This window comes from Micromesistius poutassou, assembly GCF_964030765.1.
Source record: "Micromesistius poutassou genome assembly, chromosome: 10".
NCBI classification, from domain to species: Eukaryota; Metazoa; Chordata; class Actinopteri; order Gadiformes; family Gadidae; genus Micromesistius; species Micromesistius poutassou.
The window spans coordinates 8,249,935-8,272,184 of NC_140280.1; the positions used below are offsets into that span (position 1 = coordinate 8,249,935).

Here is a 22,250-nt window from a genome sequence, read left to right on the forward strand (position 1 = left end):
CGTTAACCACACCCTTTGAAGTACCAATGAATTTGACTCACACAGTTGTTAGCCATTTAGCACACATCAGCATGGCAGCTTAGTGTCGCTGAATATCCAACTGTTGTGCTCTGTTCATGTGCGTGTGATGAAGAGATTTCATTAGTACTTAAGGATAGCACTTGTTTCCTGTTATATACACTAGCTTAACCACATACTGCAGTCCACTGACCAGGGACATACATGTGTACACCCACACACACACACACACACACACACACACACACACACACACACACACACACACACACACACACACACACACACACACACACACACACACAAATACACACACACACACACACACACACACACACACACACACACACAGTCTCCTGGATCTAGAATGTTGTAATTCTATCTGCAAGAGGTGTAGGCTACTTGAAGTGGCAGGGAGATGTGTGTGTGTGTGTGTGTGTGTGTGTGTGTGTGTGTGTGTGTGTGTGTGTGTGTGTGTGTGTGTGTGTGTGTGTGTGTGTGTGTGTGTGTGTGTGTGTGGGTAGGGGGTTCATAACAGAAAGGCCAGTGAGGCGGCCCTCATAGCCTGGGGGTGGGACACGCGCCGCTGCACTACGAATGCACCGTGGAAGGGGAAGTCATCTGCACAGGAAATGGGCGAGCGCGCATGAGCAAAACCGCAAGAAAAACACACCAGAGCCTGCTCATCTCGCCAGGCGCATGACAACACACAGATCTGGGGACATTGTTGGTTCCTGACCGGATTATCTGACCTGAAGTGACCTGAGGGTCTGTTGGTGATCAGGACCTGGTCTAAGGGGACATGGAGTGACCTGAGGGTCTGTTGGTGATCAGGACCCGGTCTAAGGGGACCTGGAGTGACCTGAGGGTCCGCTGGCGATCAGGACCCGGTCTAAGGGGACCTGGAGTGACCTGAGGGTCTGTTGGTGATCAGGGCCCGGTCTAAGGGGACATGGAGTGACCACTGAGGGACAGAGATGTCACGACGGGACCAGCGTTACCGTAGAGGAGGGACAGGAAGGTAAGTTATTTTGTGGTGTAACTGAAAGTCCTTTAGCAGCATTGTTCTAGACATCCATCGACAATATCCATTGTAGATAAAATGTGTACAATGTGAAATATATTTAAAATACATTCTAGTGTAAGACAAAAGCCAATGGGAGGAGACCCAGTGTCAGAGCTTGACCTATGACGTGGGGGATTCATACCTCATTTCCAACATCAGCTTCTATTGTTTCTCAGAAAACCCGCTTGGGAAGGAAGGACCAGACACTAAAAACAGAGGATCAGGGGGGAAACGTTTCAGTTTGAGTGCGTTAGTGTGTCCAGATGTTTCCCCGGCATTACAGATGTGGATTATAGATAGCACACACACACACACATCCTCTGCCAGAGGCAGAGAAACAATAGGGCAGCACAGACATAAAGCTACAGTCCAGCTGTCTCACACAGTTTGGAGCGTACCAAGTTATTTTCAGGTATAGCTTTTTCTTATTCATTCGCAGAAGAGAGGTTCGTTAAAGGCAGGCTTCCTCTGTTTGAAGAGAATTTCCTGTCATCTCAGGAAAAGGCGCAGGGAAAACCTTGGAGCTGTCTCTCCAGGAGGTTCCCTCCCTCTTAGGAAAACCTTGGAGCTGTCTCTCCAGGAGGTTCCCTCCCTCTTGGGAAAACCTTGGAGATGTCTCTCCAGGAGGTTTCCTCCTTCTTGGGAAAACCTTGGAGCTGTCTCTCCAGGAGGTTTCCTCCTTCTTGGGAAAACCTTGGAGATGTCTCTCCAGGAGGTTCCCTCCTTCGTGGTGCCGGTGCTTTTATACAGTTTTATACATCTATACATCTATAACATCTATAAAGATATAATGGGACAAGCAATCTGCAACACGGTAGCTTCAGCTGTGTCTCCATCTGGAGGACTCATGAAGGTCTTCTGAATGTGTTGAACATGATGTATGATCGGAACATGAAGTATGATCTGAAAATGATGTATGATCTACTATAAAGATGCTACTTTCCCTGTGTTGCGCAGGTGCTCTCAGTGTGGCTGTATTCTTTCTCATTGTTTCTACTGTTGTTTTGTGTTGTGCAGGTGCTCTCAGTGTGGCTGTATTCTTTCTCATTGTTTCTACTGTTATTTTGCATTGTGAAGGTGCTCTCAGTGTGGCTGTGTTCTTCCTCACTGGTTCTATGAGAGAGAGCAGCAGCTCTTCTGCAAGAAGCACTACTGGGACCGTTTTGGGGAGCAGTGCCACGGCTGCAAAGAGGCCTTCACCACAGGCCTCGTCATGGTAACCTTATTTAAGTCTGCACATATGCCAATGCCAATACCTCATACCATTGTATATCTACTATTTATAAAACGGGTGGCTTAAATCAAGCGATCTGAACAGTTCCCAACTGTTGTATATTGAGCATATACACACAGCTATGACGCCACATATACCACAGCCTGTCGTGATCTATTGCTTAAATATATTGTTTTCTTTTTTCACCACAAACCCAAAGCAAAAGGGAAGGAGAGATACCTTCCCTGTCTATATCACAGATAATGACAGTAACCTATTCTCATTTTTGAAGTAACTTTATGGATATTAAAAGCAGCCTCAAATATGGCAACTGACACCTTGCTGATACACTTCCTCGTCTGGTTTGCTTTTATTCAGTTTTTCCTAAATGTGCAACACTCCACATGCATAATCTACTTCATTCTACTTGTTTTTCTCTGAAACTATCCCTTCACTGTCTTTTGATTTCATGCAAACCTTTTTAATCAAAAGGTCCAGTGCTGAAGTCAAAAAACAACCTTTCACAGCCATTCAGTCTTTTTGAAAAGTCTGATCTCTAAGTATCCAGGTCTTTTCAAGGCTCTGGTCTAAGTATCAATGTCTTTCCAGTGTTTTTGAAAACTCTAATCTAAGTATCGAGGTCCTTTCAGTCTTTTCAAAGACTCTAATCTAAGTATCAAGGTCTTTTCAGTGTTTTTGAAAACTCTGATCTAAGTATCGAGGTCCTTTCAGTCTTTTCAAAGACTCTAATCTAAGTATCAAGGTCTTTTCAGTCTTTTTGAAGACTCTGATCTAAGTATCGAGGTCTGTTCAGTCTTTTCAAAGACCCTGATCTAAGTATCGAGGTCTTTTCCTGTTCTTACTTTGTGTCCTGTGTCTGGTCCTGTGTCAGGTGGCCGGGGAGCAGAGGTTCCACCCAGAGTGCTTTACGTGTAGGAGCTGTGGAGCGTTCATTGGAGATGGAGACTCATTCACGCTAGTGGAACGCTTCCAACTCTACTGGTAGAGACCTTTTGGACAGCAGCTGTGTGTTAATGGTTTATATTCCTCTTTTTATTTCCTGTCCCTTTCCTATTTATTATTATTTCTTTGTTATCTACCATAGCGGCAGGTGTTTCACGCGGGGCGTGGTGTCCTCTGGGACGAGCTCCCCCTCGGCGCTGACCAGGCCCCGCCACATGGTAGCGCTGGTGTCCCTTCCCCCGCACCCTGAGGGCAGGAGGGGACTGACCCTGGCCCCCACGCTCAGCCAGGACCAGGGGCCTCTCTTCACCGTAGCAGAGTGAGTTCTCTGCCTCCTTAAAGGAACAGTCCACCCCTTTAGAGCATGGCCTCCCATTAGGGTGGCCTGGCATTGCCCGTCTACTGGAACCTCTCCTTTCATTTTCAATCTTTTTGGATGGGAGGGGAGCCGTCCCGTATCTACGGAGCAGATGAAACACCAGCTGGTGAGATTTGTCTGGTTCCCAGGCTACTGTTGGGGAAGTGTGAAATAATGTAGTTTCCCTTTCCAGTTTGCTAGCCTGGCTACTGCCAGACCAAGTTCAATCGTAGATTGCACGTTGATCTGGGGAGGCTGCTGTAATTTTCTTCAGCACAAGATTGCGCGCCAGGGGGAAAAGCCAGCTTGATGATTTGCTCCTGCAAAAGCGTATCGGAAGCAGAAAGAAATGTATTGCTCCTCTCCAGACCCTTCTGCAAGGTGAATTCAAATCGCCGGCAGAATGGGCTGGGGGTTCCCAGTCTAAGTCTTTGCTATGTCATCGGTTGGCAGAAGAAAGAGCAATTTAACTACAACTGTTCCGAAACGCCAGCCCCCTTAGCAGAGGCTCTGCCTCTGAGCCTTCTGTAGCCGTGGCACTGTCTGGTTTTGCACTCCCCCCCCCCATCCAACATGGCAATGCCTCCAGAAGGGGATCACAATGAAAATAAAAACCTCCAATAACATCCAGCTGTTCCCACCTCTGTATCCAGTCTGGACCCTTCCCTGCTCAGCCCTGACCTCCTGGCCTCCGTACACGTTGGGGACCATGTCTTAGAGCTCAACGGGGTTCCAGTATGCAGCCTTTCCCTGGATGAGGTATGGGTTTAACAAATCAATGCATAACAAACTAAAATTACTTCATTTGGATCTTCAATAGCAGCTTTGATAGTGAAAATACTCTCTCATAGTACTCATAGTAATCATCCAAATAACAGATCACACAAAGGACAAGTCCTTGTCCTTGTTCTTCTGTTGTCGTGAAGTCCTACTTCACCAGGCCAATGTATCCATCCTCTAGATGAAGGGTGTGGTCAGTGACCCCACCCGGCCTCTCCAGATCACCGTAGAGCACCACCCAGGGGAGCCCCACCCAGAGGAGCACCACCCAGAGGAGCACCACCCAGGGGAGCCCCCGCCCCCCACTGGCTGCCAGGGGCCCGCCCACGCCCGCTCCTGCGACCAGCTCAGCAGGGTACGCCTACTGTCCAGTCTGGAGGAGGAGCCATGTTTGGGGGAGGAGCTACACCAACCAAGTCTAGAGGAGGAGGGGCCTTGTCTGGGCGAGGAACTAGACCAACCAATCAGCACAAGGCTGTCCCCACCTCAACCCCACGGGATGCGTTCAAGACACATTCTGTACGAATTGGGATAAGTTCTATGTCATAATTGGGCATTGCCATCATGTGAACAAAATAAACTGCTGTCTAAACTGTAGGGATTCGCCTCCAACCATGTTTTGGTTTTACTTGGCAGACGGAGCTGTAGTATCGACAAGTGTCCCTCCTCCAGCGGCTCGGTGAACCTGTTGTCCCAGAGGAGGGAGATGCTTCGCTCCGAGTCTCTCCGCGCCGACCCTGTGGACCGAGCTCACCGCATCTTCAGGCCCTCAGACCTCCTCCACGGAGAGGTGCTCGGCAAAGGCTGCTTTGGCCAGGCTGTCAAGGTAAGCTGGACTATACGGCGATGGGTTTGCTTTGCTGGGTAGTAGAACAGGATGGGTAGGGAAAATGAGTGGCCCTCATTGCAGGCGCTCTGAGTTGGTGTATGAATGGAGGAACATGAGATAGGTTTTAAAATCTAGGTTTTAAAATCGAAGTACTGCCGACAGCATTTAATTGCAAGCCAAGCCATCTTCCCACTTTAAGATGTGTTTTATTAAGGCAGTATTATTATAGTGCTCAGAACGATACCGATATAGAATTATTCATCACAGAAAAAAATCATTGTCCTTATAGACCTGTGCTGTCTTCAAAAAGCGCATATTCTAGAATGAATTAAATATAATGGATCTCCTAACACACCTTAAAGTACCACTTCCATCTTAACTAATAATGTATGACATAAATCAGTTTCGACCAAAAACATTTTATTTTTAATCCATCAGTATATAGTATAGTGTAAGGCATATAGCACACACTTATTGTATACTGTACGTCCTTGCACTTAAAAATAGTACTTAGCATCGTGTAGCATCTTTAGAAAGGTGAGAAAGGTTTCACTTTCTCACAATCTTATAATAATGTAAGACACAATGGGAATGGGTTAACCTAACAATTGTTAGTGCTTGGCACATGGTTCTATGAACATCCTTACTGTACCAACAGCGATAAATCATTTCTCTTTCTTCTGACAAATGTACTTAAGTCGCTTTGGATAAAAGTGTCTACTGAATGCCCTACATGTAAATGTAAATATAGCGTGTTCTATGAAACTATGAAAAATGTGTTGTTGTCTAGGTGACGCACCGGGAGACTGGGGAGGTCATGGTGATGAAGGAACTGATTCGGTTTGACGAAGACACGCAGAAGACATTTTTAAAAGAGGTACGCTGGACACTAGATGGTTCAAGGTTTCCCAACTGTTTCTATTTCCCTTCATTCTTTGTTAAGTGACTCACTCCTTTTGTCCCGTTGACTTGTCTGCTGAGAAAGCCCTTGCGACTCCGCCCTGTCTTTGTTAGGTGAAGGTGATGCGCTGTCTGGATCACCCCAACGTCCTGAAGTTCATTGGCCTGTTCTACAAAGACAAACGACTTAACTTCGTCTCGGAATACATTCAGGGGGGGACACTCAGGGAGACCATTGAGAAAATGGTAGGATTTCCACTGATCATGTGAAATGTTCTCCATCCCAAGTGTCCCAATATGCCCTAAGAAACCGTCTCTTCTTGTCTAGGATGACCACTTTCCATGGAGTGCCAGAGTGAGTTTTGCTAAAGATATAGCTGCTGGAATGGTAAGGCTACTACTTTTCTACTCTACTTTATAGCATTCATAAAGCATTCATAAAATGTACGGACTAAGAGTTTGCTGTATTTTGTACCTAAACAAAATTCCTTTCCAGGCGTATCTGCATTCTATGAATGTAATCCATCGAGACTTGAACTCCCACAACTGCCTAGTCAGAGAGGTAAATATTTTATTATTTATCAGCCTTACATGCTCTAATTCATTAACACGCACACATAAAAACGATACAGTACATTATGGTCAATGCTTGTTTTGGTATCTTTTCTCTGATTACATAAGGTTCAATATTGACCCTTGATACCTCCATATTGTAGAACCAGAGAGTGGTCGTGGCGGACTTTGGGCTGGCCAGACTGGTGGTGGGAGACCGGAGTCAGGGTAGAGAGCCCCCTGCTGGCAGCGGCCCCAGGGGAGGACTGACGACGCTCCGCAGGCCTGACCGCAGGAAGCGCTACACTGTGGTGGGAAACCCCTACTGGATGGCCCCTGAGATGATCCATGGTGAGGTTACAGGAAGGTTAGCAAGCCAAACAGCCTACACTAATGGCCAGTGGGACTAGTTACTGAATCAGAACATACGCTGCATAGGCTTCTATTGGGGATCTAGCTGGGAAGTTAAGGCTAAGTAAACATACTGGGTATTCACGGAGGATAAATAGAAATACCAGCTTCCATTTCAACCACAATTGAAAAGGTCTAGCATCTATGCTATGTTATGTCATATATATTAGTCTATAGTCTAATACTAAATATAGGACAAGGGCAGTTGGGTCAGAAGTTTGAGGTGTGAAAACTTCCCTAAAGGGCTTTAGTCTCTTCTTATATTGACAACGTTGTCTCCTCTGTGTCTACAAGGGAAGAGTTACGATGAACGAGTCGACATTTTCTCCTTTGGCATCATTGTGTGTGAGGTAAGATGTTCCAGTTAGCATCTTATTTGCCAAAACGAAATGTGATGTGTGAAAATATGAAGATACATTCAGTCCTTAGAGTTTAATCTGGTTACATTAGTTTACATTTAGCGACTGTGTGGAAGAGATTTCAATAAACACCCTAGTCACGTTAAGCGGCTGACAGTATTTTTGTGCTTTCCCCAAGATCATAGGAAGGGTGAGTGCCGACCCAGACTTCCTTCCCAGGAGCCGGGACTTTGGTCTGAATGTGTTTGGCTTCCTGGAGCAGTACCACCCCTCAGACTGCCCCCCCGCCTACCTCCCCCTGGCTGCCCTCTGCTGTGACCTGGAGGCTGACACACGGTAACCAATCACAGTCCCCTCTCTTTGGTCACCATGGTCACTGTACATGTGGTAGGACATGGTGGACAGCCTATCAGCCAAATCATAAACGTTTAATTTACATGTATTGATCATCCATAATGGTAAACTACAACCCTACACATATAATTATCAATATCTGTTATATGTGTTAATCATCCATAATAGTAAACTACAATCATAAATGGATAATTATCGCTATTGTTTATGTGTATTGATTATAGCAATCTGCGCTACTAGCCGGTGTTTACTTGCACTGCGGTACAGGAATATCGGTTGCTTTTGATAACATGACAGTTTGCAGTTCCACAACAACTTTCTCTAAAGAAGTAGTCTACTTTGAGTTATCGAGCAGGGAAACAACTTGAACAACTCTCCAAAACACAGATGTATTTAAGACCTCCTTATTCTAATTCTCTCGTCGTGAACGGACATCGCCACACTATTTAACACCTGATTAAAAAGTGTGTGAAAGGCCATTATTAGTGAATCCTCTGATTATCCCGGACATTAAGCCGGGGGGTGGAGCTGGTCTCACTGGGCGGTATGAGGTGCGGGGAAGCTACACCGATAGTGTAACGTCACAGTGTGTGACGTCACAGTGTGTGACGTTACATAGTTGATCTTAAACCATGTAACAATACATATGTCATGAATAAACAAAAGAATCAAATGAAAAGCGGAGGAGATAGTTGAGAAATAACAACCTAGGGTTTTATTTCAATTAAAAGTCAACAGATGTGTACCCAAGATCAAGAATAAACCTATGAGGGTTTTCTGGAGAACAAACCCTCACCGGTTGTTCTCATGGTTAAAATAATCTTTTACGGTTTTAAGAATCCTAATTAATCCCCCCTTCTCTCTCCCTCCATATCTCTGTCTCCAGTCCTTCGTTTCCTCGGTTAGAAGAGTGGCTGGACAACCTGCTGATGCACCTTGACATCCGCCTGCCTCTGCTGTCTGAGCTGGAGCAGCACCAGAGAGCCTTCTGGGACCAACACACGCCCCCCCAGAGCTCCCCGGACCACCCGCCCACACCAGACGCCCAGGGGTCAGGCGGCTCCCAAGACCCTCGGCCCTCCCAGACTCCAGACCCCCAAGGTTTGGGTGGGGCCCGTGTCTGCCTCCGGCACCCTGTCGGGCGTGGCTCTCCCGAGCCAGACAGCCACAGTCCCGACCCCAGCCCTCCATCACAGACCTCGGGACAGGAACCAGTCCCCCAGGGGGAGGCGAGAGCGGACCATGGAGACTCTGAAAGAGTTATGGAAGGCCGTGCGGTGGACCCCTCGTGTTCGCTGAGTCCTCAACACAAGTCTCCAGAGGGAGATTCAAACGTGGATGCATGGAGCACATGTGAGAGGAACCCCCATTCAGAGGGTCCTGAGGCCGGGGCCCCGTGCCAGAGTCCACCGCCGTCCCCCAGCCCGGCAGGGGGCCCGAAACACAGGAGCAGGAGGAAGTGCAGGGTGCTATGGGACAGAACCACCGAGAGCAGCTCCTTCCTTTGAGGCTCCGCCTGTAAACATGTCCTCATGATGATGATGGTGATGCTCGCCGATGTTTCCTTTGTGGTCTTATGGATAGAGAATGAATGAATGGATTTATAAGCTTGGATTGGAAATCCCAAATGGATATGAATATTGCTCCCTCCTGGGACTGCTGCTCTGGAACCAGAAATCAGAAGGTAGACTTCATGTTCAAACCAAAGCCAAAAGCCATTACCGCTGTGTTCTAATGCAGGAAATACAAGAAGTAAATAAAACATTTAAAATATGTAAGATAAGATGCACTTTGAAGCAGCAAGCCTATTAAGTAAAGCTATTCGTAAAACATTTTAAATTTGTCATGTTATTAATTATTTTACTTAGCAATGGATCGCCGGTAAATATTGTAGTAGTCTTCAAGTAGGCAATGGGTAAGAATTCAGATTTATTGATCATAGTCAGGAACCCTATGACCCATTAAAAAGTAACCAACCGCGTCGCTCTGACAGAAGGAAGCTGCGATCCTCCATCTCCGTGCTACTCCAGAAGGTTTAAATGACGATGGATTTGATTTAAAAGAATACAAGTGGTTTGGCAGATGATTCGATTTAAAAGAACACACGTTGTTTGGTAGATGATATTATTTAAAAGAACACAGGTTGTTCGGTAGATTCAGCAGTGTGTCGGGTTAGTTATCATGGAGATGGCGAAACGTATCGATGGACGAGGTAGGCAACAGATTTTTTAATCTTGTAACGCAAATGTGTTCTGTTTAATTTAATTAACATCTTCAAAAAAAATTAACGTAGACCTACCTGGACTGTAGACGTGTAGACCGAACTACACATGTGCGGCATTTTATTGGACAGAAGCAAGCTTTAAAGGAAGTAAATGGACCCCATATATCATTTAGTTAAGGGTCTCCTTTTTTGTTAATCGGGGGATGAAGTTCTCTGCCGGTGTGAAGTGAGCCCACTTACCCTTCCCTTAGCTCGTCTTAGATCTCCTGGGGGGTCACTCACCTTTAGATGAAGATGATGATGTCATGCTTTCCATTCTGAATCCCTGCAGCTGTGGCTACGCAGACTGACGAGGTGCCAGGTTAGCCTGTATATTAATCATGCATACATCAATCATCCAAAATATTAGCCTGTTTCCCAGTTAAGCGTTAATGTGACAAACGATAGCCTGAATCTTTTCTCTTTTGTTGCCATCCTTTTTCTTCATCGACCCTCCACCTGGATGTCTGAGCAGGAGGTCAGGTAGGTCCCCTCCTCTGAAGAAAACTACAAACTACAAACTACTTTGAAGAAAACTACAAACTAAATATTGAGAGGATGCTGAAGTATTCTCACTGACCTCAGCCCCCGAGGGTCAGTTCAACGTTCCAGTTGTACGAGCTGCCGAGCGAGGATGAGGGAGCAGACCCCGAGACCGCTCTAGGGGAGCCTCAGGACGCAGACTCTCAGGACGCGGACCCTCAGGACGTGGACCCTGTAAGCCCCTGCAGAATAGAACCAGGGCTCAGGATATGAACCTTCAGCCCTGCTCCTTTACATGATCATATCCTACATCCCCGAAGCTAATCTATCAATCATCCATCTATCTATCTATCTATCTATCTATCTATCTATCTATCTATCTATCTATCTATCTATCTCTATCTCTCTATCTCTCTCTATCTCTATCTCACTCTCGCTCTCTCTCTGTCTGTCTGTCTGTCTGTCTCTCTCTACTCACTCAGCAGTGTCATTTGAACCAAATGATGGGTTTGTCTATTTTGAATTCCAAATCAAGTGGTGGTGTGCTGCAGGATACAGGCAGGATGTATGTAGGCCTGGCTGGCCTATCCAGGCACGTGCACCGGAGCTGTGTGTCCAAGGGCTTTGACCTCACACTGATGGTCGTAGGTGAGAGGAACTAGGAGTAGAACTAGAGCTTTGTGTTGTGTTGACCCAACATGAGATGTAGAATATAACTACCTGATGAGGGACAGCAATAACTTCTAAATGTCTTAACACCTGCAAGAGTCCTTCCTATAGATTAGGAAGGGAACATCAACAATGGATAAAGTAATGCAAACATCATCATATTGTTAACCTCAAATATAACGACTGGCCTCTTTCTCTCCCTCTCCCTCTCCCTCTCCCTCTCCCTCTCACTCTCACTCTCCCTCTCACTCTTACTCCTGTATTTCTCTTTCTCTCCCTCTCCCTCTTCCTCTCCCTCTCCCTCTCCCTCTCCCTCTCACTCCTCTCTTCCTCTCCCTCTCCCTCTCACTCCTCTCTTTCTCTCCCTCTCCCTCTCTGTCTCTGTCTCACTCCTTTCTCATTGGTCCAGGAGAGTCTGGCTTGGGGAAGTCCACCCTGGTGAACTCCTTGTTCCTGGTGGACCTCTACAAGGACAGGCTCCTCCCCAGCGCGTCAGGTATTGGGCGCTGTAGGCGTGGCCTCGTGTTCCCTTCACTTTACTGAGGTCCTTCAAATGATCAGAGTCCCATTACCTTCAACTGAAAGGGAACACAAAGTACCGCAATCAACGGGAATAGATCAAGAACAAGGACAATTAAACAGTAATGGAGTCACACAAAGTACAAAGCCCATCTGCTTGGCCAATTTGGATCCTTTGAGGTAAGTCAAATACATCTGACTAGTAAAGATCTGAGAGGAGGCATCAAACCAAGTAGGAGGTAGTGCAGTCATTCCTTTCGGAGCAGTTCTGATATGATAATAATTGATATTTCTACTCTGATATTCCAGAGAGCGTCACTCAGACCGTGTCCATCACTAGGAGAACGGCGGCCATTGAAGAGCAGGGGATCAGGTTGAGGCTGACGGTAGTGGACACACCAGGGTTTGGTGATGCCCTAGACAACAGGGATAGGTGTGCTGCCCTCTAAGAACACGTCTGTGTGTGTGTGTTGTGTGTTATGCATTTGGTATTCTGAATATTTATCTTAATTATGCTCATGTCAATCAACCATCATGTTTTGTAAAAATAAAATTAAAAAAAAGGCATCCCATCAATGGACAATACCGGTCAAGGTAAACCTCTCCTCTGCTTTGCTAAAACAACCTTTATCAATATAATATCATATTGCATAATATCATATGCACGTTCCCTGTGCTCCTATGCTGTGTGTGTGTATGTGCACGTTCCCTGTGCTCCAATGCTGTGTGTATGTATGTGCACGTTCCCTGTGCTGCTCCTATGCTGTGTGTATGCACGTGCACATTCCCTGTGCTCCTATGCTGTGTGTATGCACGTGCACATTCCCTTTGCTCCTATGCTGTGTGTGTTTCCTTGTGGAGCAGTAGGATGCAGGTGTACGATTACATAAAGGAGCAGTTTGAAGCATACCGGAGGGACGAGACAGCTCTGCACCGCCAGAACATCCAGGACAACAGAGTGCACTGCTGCCTGTACTTCATCTCTCCCTTTGGCCACGGGTAACACACACACACACACAACACACACACACACACACACACTCAACTAGATTTAAACAGGATCAAGCACTTAAAACACTTTAAACGCGAAACTGTATAGGTTGGGCCAACTTAAAAAACATTCTATATATGTATGAATCTTAAGAAAGCGAAGGATTAATAAATGAATCCCAGAGTGTGAACAACATAGAACATCGCTCTGTTCAGCCTGAAGCCCCTGGACGTAGCGTGCATGAGGACCCTGCAGGACATGGTCAACCTGGTTCCAGTGGTGGCCAAGGCGGACTCCCTCACGCAGGCAGAGCTCCAGGCCAAGAAGGCCAGGGTGAGCGGGAGGAGGGCTGTTAGGAGGCCAGAGCTTCAAATCTTAACCATTTGTTTTGCGGTTTGAATTTAAGAAAGAATATATACAGCAACATTAGAACACATTCCAATTGCAATCATTTCCATGCTTGGTGAAAAAATAATGTTCTACTTCCAGATTTTGGAAGAAATAGAAAGCCACAAGATCAAGATCTTCCAGTTCCTTTGTGAAGACGAAGATGGGTTTTGGCCGGATCTGGAGCTGCAGGTAAGAGGAGCTCAAATAACCAAGGAGTTCTTAAGTAACAAGCATCCAGCCAACGCCTTGTGAAGTAACAGGCCACAGAGTGCCTTGTGAAGTAACAGGCATCCAGCCAACGCCTTGTGAAGTAACAGGCATCCAGCCACACAGTGCCTTGTGAAGTAACAGGCATCCAGCCAACGCCTTGTGAAGTAACAGGCATCCAGCCACACAGCGCCTTGTGAAGTAACAGGCATCCAGCCACACAGCGCCTTGTGAAGTAACAGGCATCCAGCCACACAGTGCCTTGTTCTTCTCTTCCAGAAGAGCCTCCCGTTGGCCGTCATGGGAGGTAACACAACCATGGAGTCAAACGACAGGTGTTACCTGGCCCGGATTTACCCCTGGGGTGCGGTGAACGGTACTGAACACACACACACACACACACACGTACGCTAGCACGCGCACACATGCACACACACACACACACACACACACGTACGCACGCATGCACACATATATATACACACACATACACATGCACATACACACACACACACACACACACACACACACACACACACACACACACACACACTCCTCTGTGCCACTGATCACAGCCCATGTCAAGTGGGCATCGTGTAGCAGGACAAAAATATAGCCCATAGAGGACACCAACATCATCTCTTTGTGGAGTGAATTTGGCATCAAGCATCAGAATAATATAGACTGAGAGACACAAGCCTGATCCTCTGCCGCCGCGTTCCCCCGCTCCTCGCTAGCCTGTTCTGTGTGCTTGTGTTGTTTTAAGTGGAGAGTCCGGCCAACAGCGACTTCTCTCTGCTGAGACGGATGTTAGTGACCAATCACATGCAGGACCTGAAGGACTTCACTCACCACACGCTCTATGAAAACTACCGGGTCAAAGTTCACCAGAGGAGCCAGTGCTACAAGCCCACATGGAGACCTATTGCACACATAGACCAATGTAATACATACACCTGTATTAAACATTTTGTATAATCACGTTGTATATTATGCAGAATCTGAAACTCACCATATGCTTGTATCTTTTGGCAGAATGGAGAGGCCAGATGATCCATGACCCGCCATCAGCAAGCATTTACAGAACAATAAATCTGTATCACTATTTGATTGTTATTGCTTGTATTACTGATGGTTTGCACCACACGCCAGTCTTGAGTTATATGACCATTTTAGACAAAACAACCCATTAATTTTTTATCTTCTGAAAATGATTAAATGTCACTTATTATGTCATGTTGAGTCCATGCAACTTTACAACCTTATCTTGTTGGATGAATATTTTGAAAAACTATTATTTATAGCCCACATATCATAGATACAACCAAAAGTAAAAAGTGAAAGACTTCTTTATTAAAAATATTCTTAGGTATATTAATCATAAATGGTCACAGTTCTCTACATCCGGCGGAACGTTACATTAAGTGACCATCAGGTGCTGATCGCCTTATCGTGCCCCAAGTCCATGAGTCATATAGCTACGGGACGTAAACCAGGCGCTCAATTCAGTCTAGTGAGTGCTGGCCGGGTTTGTTGAAGGAGTCGGTGTTGCGGCTCCAGGACAGACGCTGAGCGCCGCGTCATGGAGCACATGTCCTCTCCCGTGAGGTTCCGCAGCGACATCGGAGGTACGTCTACCACATCATCATCATCATCACTCACCAGAGACCCCGTTATTCCCTATGTTGGCCTATAGCTTTACACCTAAATACTTCTACTACGTTCGTTGATCATTTCCTTGCGTTTCAAATGCATGTTTTTGTTTACAACTTAAGCCGTCTATAAACTGACCGCATTACTCCAATCCCATGCTGTCATTCGGTCCCCTGCTCCCCCTTCTACCTGCAGCAAGACTGGAGGTAAGACCTTTTGGAGAAATAGTTCTACAATATAATAAAAATATGGTGTGTGTGTGTGTGCGTGTGCGTGTGCGTGTGCGTGCGTGTGTGTGTGTGTGTGTGTGTGTGTGTGTGTGTGTGTATGTGTGTGTGTGTGTGCGTGCGTGCGCGCGCGTGAGTGTGTGCGTGTGTATGTGTGTGCGTGTGTTAAATCTTGAAGCCCCGCCCACAAAAGAATTAGCAAGTGGGCTAAGCCTCTTGTTGGGTTTGTGAGTAATTAGAGGGAACAGACAGAGGGACACAATCTTTGTGCTCTACGACTCAGCTGTATGCTGATAAATGTGATGCTAGAATAGTCGGTGTGCGTAGGCCACCGACTATGACATATGTCATTGATATGTCATATGTCATATAGAGCCATGCAGTTCCTATTGGCGCCACCAGAGGGGGAAACATAGAGCCATGCAGTTCCTATTGGCGCCACCAGAGGGGGAAACACTCCAATAAATAATTAAAGACAAAAAACTGTTGCAGTACAGTTTGAGCGGGTCAATATGGAGTAAGTTCAAATGTCTCTTACCAGCGTTCCAGTCTCTCCATCGAGGACGAGGAAGACCTGGCCCGCCCCCGCGCCACGAAGGACCTCCTCCCCGCCCTTAGGGACCTCCCCCCCGCCACCAGGGCCCTCCCCCCCGCCACCAGGGACCTCCCCCCCGCCACCAGGGCCCTCCCCCCCGCCACCAGGGACCTCCCCCCCGCCACCAGGGCCCTCCCCCCCGCCACCAGGGACCTCCCCCCCGCCACCAGGGCCCTCCCCCCCCGCCACCAGGGACCTCCCCCCCGCCACCAGGGCCCTCCCGCCGCCCCCCCTTCCCGAGGCACCCCTCCCGGTCGAGGGTGAAGAAGGTGAACCGGAGCCTGAGCCGACAGAGACCCCTCCTCCACCCCTGAAGGCCCGCCGCTCCGGCCCGGAGACCCCTCCTCCACCCCTGAAGGCCCGCCCCTCCCCCCCGGAGACCTCTCCTCCACCCCTGACCCCCCGCCGCTCCGGCCCGGAGACCCCTCCTCCACCCCTGAAGGCCCACAGCTCCGGCCCGGAGACCCCTCCTCCACCCCTGACCCCCCGCCGCTCCGGCCCGGAGACCCCTCCTCCACCCCTGACCCCCCGCCCCTCCGCCCCGGAGACCCCTCCTCCACCCCTGACCCCCCACCCCTCCGCCCCGGAGACCCCTCCTCCACCCCTGACCCCCCACCCCTCCGCCCCGGAGACCCCTCCTCCACCCCTGACCCCCCGCCGCTCCGTCCGGGCGGACAGTGACCTCCAGCCGCTGCAGCTGAGGTCCCAGATGACGAGGCAGGTTTCGCTGGACTGCCCGCTCAGCCCCGCCTCCTCGCAGCCACGCAGTCCCTGGACCCGCCTGGACCCCTACGACTCCCCAGAGGTGCGCTGTGGGGGGTGTGGGGGGGGGGGGGGGGGGGGTTGGTGGGGCTCCAGCAGGTTGTGGACCCGTTCAGTGCCCAGGAACCAACAGACAGGAGAGACCAGGTCCAGAAAGGAGAGACCAGGACCAGACAGGAGATACCAGGTCCAGACAGGAACGACCAGGTCCAGACAGGAGAGACCAGGACCAGACAGGAGATACCAGGTCCAGACAGGAACGACCAGGTCCAGATAGGAGGGACCAGGTCCAGACAGGAGACACCAGGTCCAGACAGGAGACACCAGGTCCAGACAGGAGACACCAGGTCCAGACAGGAGACACCAGGTCCAGATAGGAGGGACCAGGTCCAGATAGGAGGGACCAGGTCCAGATAGGAGGGACCAGGTCCAGACAGGAGACACCAGGTCCAGACAGGAGACACCAGGTCCAGATAGGAGGGACCAGGTCCAGACAGGAGACACCAGGTCCAGACAGGAGACACCAGGTCCAGATAGGAGGGACCAGGTCCAGACAGGAGACACCAGGTCCAGATAGGAGGGACCAGGTCCCATTAGATCAGCTGAATACACAACGTTGAGATGCATTCTCAACGTTGTCTTCAACGGTCACTCACGGCTTTAGATTTAAACTCAATGCTGTCCGGTTCCAGATAAGGATTCAGCTAAAGCACACAATGAAGGCATTTAAGTGGTACATTTATTTATGTACATTTTAATGTCAAAAAAACACATTCACTGGTGTAGTGGGATTTTTAAATAGCAAGTGTGAATTTGTTTTGTGTGGTAATTGTCATGAAATACCGGTTAACTCATAAAGTAGTTTATTCTTTGTTAGCAAAAAAGAAACAAAGGAATTGTTGCAGCAGTTCCTGTGTTTGTACGCCCGTCCCCACGAGGTATAAAGGGACTGTGTGTGCCAAGCAGGACCAGGACAAGGAGTATGTCGGCTTTGCCACACTGCCCAGCCAGGTGAACCGCAAGACGGTGAAGAAGGGCTTCACCTTCACCCTCATGGTCACAGGTCAGTCCCACAATATAGACATCAGGGCTTAAAACCCCTGAGGTCTTGCACTGATCTTTACAAGTGATTACATTTGTAATCAAAATGTAATTGTGCAAATCCCATTTTCTTTTCATGTCATGCCTAATTAATAATCAGTCTCAGATTCTTCAGAAACAAGCTATTCTTTGCCTGCCACGGCGCATTGTGTTTGGTTTCTAGGGGAATCCGGTTTGGGTAAATCCACCCTGATCAACAGTCTGTTCCTCACCGATCTCTACAAAGACCGGAAGGTTCCCAACGCTGAAGGTGAGACCAGATCCACAGTTCACCCTCACTTTGGTCTCACCCTGTTTAGGAGTAGGAACATGTTGACCGTGCTTCATCTGTGACAGCGTTTTAAACCTTCTGCGTTTTAGGATTGTGTTCGGCAAATCTAGCGGTCGTTAATTAATGTCATGTAGCGTGCCGGGTCAAAGTTGAAATCTGTTCAACTTTGAAGCGAGTCCTCTCCGAAAGGTGGGGCGCACGGCCCTCTCTCCTCTGGCCCTGGGGGGGTCACTCGGAGCCCAGCGGGGGTCAGGCCAGTCCCCTGCGCCCCAACACAGCTCACAGCGGCTGAAGATACGAAAGAGAAAGAGTGGAAAAGAGCATGATTTTTTTAAATCAACGACCCACCAAAAAGACACGTTCCCATCCTAGAGATTCCCAAGATTCGCCAAACCAATCAGGAAAGAGAGGTGGTGATGGTCGGTCAGCCATGAGTGTGAGGTCTTGAGTCAGAACGGTTTCAGAGGCCAGCGAGCGCCCGACCAGATGTTCTCCATGAGCAGATGTTCTCCATGAGCATTTCACCCTCAGCTGACGGGTTGCTTTAATTTCTAACAAGTCACACCCTAAAGGATTCTAGCTCAGCCTGCCTTCCCCTTGGTGGGCGTGCTCTGTGTCTCTAGAACGGATCCTCCAGACGGTGGGCATCGTCAAACACACCGTGGGCATCGAGGAGAAAGGGGTCCGACTCCGGCTGAACATCATCGACACGCCGGGCTTTGGAGACGCTGTCAATAACACACAGAGGTGAGGCCAGAACATGTATGATCCATAACAGACAGAGGTGAGGCCAGAACCTGTATGATCAGTAATGATCATGTAGTCATGTGAAGAACACGAAAAGGTCATGGAAAATGGACAATTGTCCTACAATGGTCGAACTGTGAGCCAAAGCTCTGGGCGCTCCATGGTGACTGAGGCTCACTGGTTCCTCAGCTGGAAGGAGGTGGAGGACTATGTGGACCAGCAGTTTGAGCAGTACTTCAGGGAGGAGAGCGGGCTGAACAGGAAGAACATCCAGGACCACCGAGTGCACTGCTGCCTCTACTTCATCTCCCCCTCCGGTCACGGGTGAGAGACACACGCACACACACACACACGGACGCACGCACGCACATACAACACGACTGCAATGCAAAGGAACCCACCACTTCTGCATTCACACACACAATACCATAAGCATACTCATGTACACACACATACATTCAGACCACACATAAACTGTACAACAAGGTGTGTGTGTGTGTGTGTGTGTGTGTGTGTGTGTGTGTGTGTGTGCTCCCCAGTCTCCGTCCCCTGGATGTGGAGTGCATGAGGGCCTTGCATCAGAAGGTCAACATCGTTCCTGTCCTGGCCAAGGCTGACAGTCTCACCCCCGCTGAGGTCCGCACCAAGAAGCTGAAGGTGTGGAACCATGCATCACACACACACAGACACACACACACACACACACAGTCCTCAGGAGGTCATCTCCAAGGTTACAGTGAGTCCCGAGGCTCTAGGAGTTGGATTAAAGTGATGAAGCTCAGGAAATGGCATTGTACAAACTCTTTTTTTTTTCAGTTGTGAATTAGTAAACCGCAATTAAAAAACAAGAACAATTTGACGATGTTCTTACAAAGGCTGCGTGTGTCTCCTTCTTCATTCCAGATCAGGCAGGAGATTGAACAGTTTGGGATCAACATCTACCAGTTTCCGGAGTGTGACTCTGATGAAGACGATGAGTTCCAACAGCAGGATCAAATCCTCAAGGTTCCTGATCTTGACTCCAAGACTGTTGAAGCCACATTGATGAGGATGGATGATAAGCACAGAGCTAGCCGCGGTGCCACTAGTATTTAATATCCATGGCTCACTGCCCTTCAGTTTCCTTTCATTTAGTGAGTCTGTTTTTTGTCTATATATCTGACGTCCTGACTCTCTTCTTCTGCGTGTGTCCATCTCTATCTGTGCCTCCCTCTCTGCAGAACAGTGTCCCCTTCGCAGTCATTGGCAGCAACCTTCAGGTTGAAAGTGAAGGCCGAAGGTTCAGAGGTCGCCTCTATCCCTGGGGGCTTGTAGAAGGTAAGACACACACACACACACACACACACACACACACACACACACACACACACGTTGGGCATTTGAAGCTCTCTCCAGCATCCGAAGTGCTCTCATAAAAAACGTATAGCGTGAGAATATTCAAAGGCCAGTTTGTATGAACTCCCAGTTAATTGACATAGTTGACATAGTCTACGTCGAGATTTAAATCAGACATAATTTTTTGTTCAACACAACCCTCTGAAGGGGTGGGCTAGTTCAGAAATGGGTCAGTTGCTCAACAATCATCCCCGTCCATCAGCTGCGGCAGCTGTAGGGAGCAGGTGAGGGTGAGGTTGGGTTGCAGATGAGATGGTGAACTTAAAGCAGTGTGTTTACATAAGGATGACACAAAGGGAGGCGGGGAGGAAGACTCATTCAGTGGGGGGTTAACTGCACTCTGCTTGATAGGGTTGTCTCCCCATGTCCTTCACTCCTGAACAAAGGAGGGCTCCCTCTGTGGAAACGGTCTCCTACTGATGAGCCACAGCTGCTTCACCTCCAGATCCGCTGCACCTGCCACTCAGAACTGATTACCCACAAATCCCAACCTTTTCTTAAAGGGCCAGTTTGCCCCCAACACAATGAGGCACCCTGCTGGTGTAAGGGGAAGAGATTTGAAATGATAACACCTCCGACTCATCTCTGTGCTCAGACAATCAGTACACTTTGGAGAAACTCTTTCCCACTCCCTGAACGGTCGCTTCAACGTGTAAAACAGCCCCTTTAAAGGGCTGCTGTCCATGGTCCTGTGGGCGGTTTGGTGACTCAAGACGTGAGCTCTGGGGTCGGGGGCCGGTTAGCTCAGGAGGTAGAGCAGGTTGACTTGTAACCGGAAGGTTGCTAGTTCGATCCCCGGCTCCTCCTGTGTCGATGTGTCCCTGAGCAAGACACTTAACCCTAACTGCTCCTGACGAGCTGGCTGTCGCCTTGCATGGTTGACTCCGCCGTCAGTGTGTATTAACTGTTGTAAGTTGCTTTGGATAAAAGTGTCTGCTAAATGCCCTAAAAGGAAAATGTAGCTCCAGACAGCCCATAGGAACCTCTGCATGGTGTCACATCAGCCTGGCTGTTTGGTCTCTGTGTAGCGCCGATCTCTGTAGTACTGGTCTGTGTCTCTGTGTAGTGCTGGTCTCTCTCTCTCTTTCTCTCGAGCGCTGGTCTCTCTGTAGCGCTGGACTCTGTGTCTCTGCTGGTCTCTTCTGCATGCTGTTGAAGTGTAACGTGATGCCTCTGGTGTCTTTTGTAGTGGAGAACCCCGAGCACTCTGACTTCCTGCTGCTGAGGACCATGCTGGTCCGGACCCACATGCAGGACCTGAAGGACGTGACCCGGGAGAACCACTACGAGAACTACCGGGCCCAGTGCATCCAGAGCATGACACGCATGGTGGTGCAGGAGCGGAGGCGCAGGTCAGTCGCCTGGGGGCCAGGGGTCACCCAGGGGCCAGGGGTCAGGGGGTCGTCAGGGGTCACCCAGGGGCCAGGGGTCGCCCATGGGGTCGCACTTGAGTCGTGGGTTGAGCGATCCATTTGAAGTACAGTATGTTGAGAAATTACATGTTGTGTGTGTATGTGTGTGTGTGTGTTTGGGTGCAGTCTGTGTGACCAGATCCAACAGGAGAACGGAGCAGACGTTCCCCTTCCTCTGGCGGTCATCGCCAGCGAGAAGGAAAGGCTGATCTTGGAGAAGGATCAGGAAGTACGTCTTTTACATATCTTCATGTTCCTGTCCACTCAGCCACCTTCTGCCTCTCTTCATCTGCTGTCTGTCTGTCGGTCCCTCTGTAGTTGAGGAGGATGCAGGAGGTACTGGAGAGGATTCAGGAGCAGATGCTGCAAAACCACAGAGACGGCTTCTAAATAGAAACCACGGGAAAGACGAGGACCACCTGAAAGCACGTTGAGGACCAGGTCGTACACGACTTCTGGGACAGCACCACAGACCGGAGGAAGGGAGCATCGGCTGTTGAATCATAGGAATAGAAAAGACTGAGACTCAATTCTACCCTGGAGACCAAAGTCTCAGCTACTTCCTCTAGTCCTGCGTTGGGGTCTTAGTTAACGGCTCCACTAGTCGTGTGTTGGGGTCTTAGTTAACAGCTCCACTAGTACTGTCCTTGGGCTTTAGTTAACGGCTCCACTAGTCCTGTGTTGGTTAACGGCTCATTGGGTCCCTCTAGGACCGTCTAAAGCCCTCTAAGGTCTCCTTAGGAACTTTTTTCTTACTGATTT

The 22,250-nt window shown here is 48.7% G+C and overlaps 3 protein-coding genes across 5 annotated transcripts; all 3 read left to right on the top strand.

The window, feature by feature from the left end:
• Window positions 1-594: 594 nt before the first annotated feature.
• Window positions 595-10,389, top strand: LOC311354266 (LIM domain kinase 1-like). Of its 3 annotated transcripts, XM_084474076.1 has the most exons (16): window positions 595-1,039; window positions 2,162-2,300; window positions 3,190-3,299; window positions 3,403-3,579; window positions 4,272-4,377; window positions 4,580-4,917; window positions 5,035-5,224; window positions 6,018-6,104; window positions 6,242-6,373; window positions 6,456-6,515; window positions 6,624-6,689; window positions 6,844-7,030; window positions 7,385-7,440; window positions 7,628-7,785; window positions 8,690-9,347; window positions 10,359-10,389. In XM_084474076.1, exons 1-15 carry the CDS (start codon window positions 996-998, stop codon window positions 9,309-9,311), a joined length of 2,472 nt encoding a protein of 823 aa, XP_084330202.1. In that variant the 5' UTR covers window positions 595-995; the 3' UTR covers window positions 9,312-9,347; window positions 10,359-10,389. The 3 variants fall into 3 exon arrangements, with proteins under 3 accessions (XP_084330202.1, XP_084330201.1, XP_084330203.1); XM_084474075.1 differs by lacking the exon at window positions 10,359-10,389 and having other exon boundaries at window positions 8,690-10,329; XM_084474077.1 differs by lacking the exons at window positions 7,385-7,440; window positions 10,359-10,389 and having other exon boundaries at window positions 7,635-7,785; window positions 8,690-10,329.
• A 660-nt stretch (window positions 10,390-11,049) lies between these two features.
• Window positions 11,050-14,420, top strand: LOC311354268 (septin-4-like; the record flags this gene model as incomplete). The annotated part of the gene is made up of 9 exons (XM_084474078.1): window positions 11,050-11,197; window positions 11,628-11,714; window positions 12,047-12,170; window positions 12,602-12,736; window positions 12,944-13,061; window positions 13,218-13,307; window positions 13,605-13,701; window positions 14,092-14,268; window positions 14,361-14,420. Coding segments are annotated over 9 exons (978 nt in total). The 3' UTR covers window positions 14,363-14,420.
• Window positions 14,421-14,907: 487 nt separating this feature from the next.
• Window positions 14,908-21,878, top strand: LOC311353924 (septin-5-like; the record flags this gene model as incomplete). The annotated part of the gene is made up of 14 exons (XM_084473715.1): window positions 14,908-14,953; window positions 15,174-15,184; window positions 15,747-15,845; window positions 16,432-16,605; window positions 17,529-17,625; window positions 17,827-17,913; window positions 18,558-18,681; window positions 18,871-19,005; window positions 19,221-19,338; window positions 19,585-19,686; window positions 19,902-19,998; window positions 21,266-21,428; window positions 21,615-21,717; window positions 21,807-21,878. 14 exons carry the CDS (start codon window positions 14,908-14,910, stop codon window positions 21,876-21,878), a joined length of 1,428 nt encoding a protein of 475 aa, XP_084329841.1.
• Window positions 21,879-22,250: the final 372 nt, after the last annotated feature.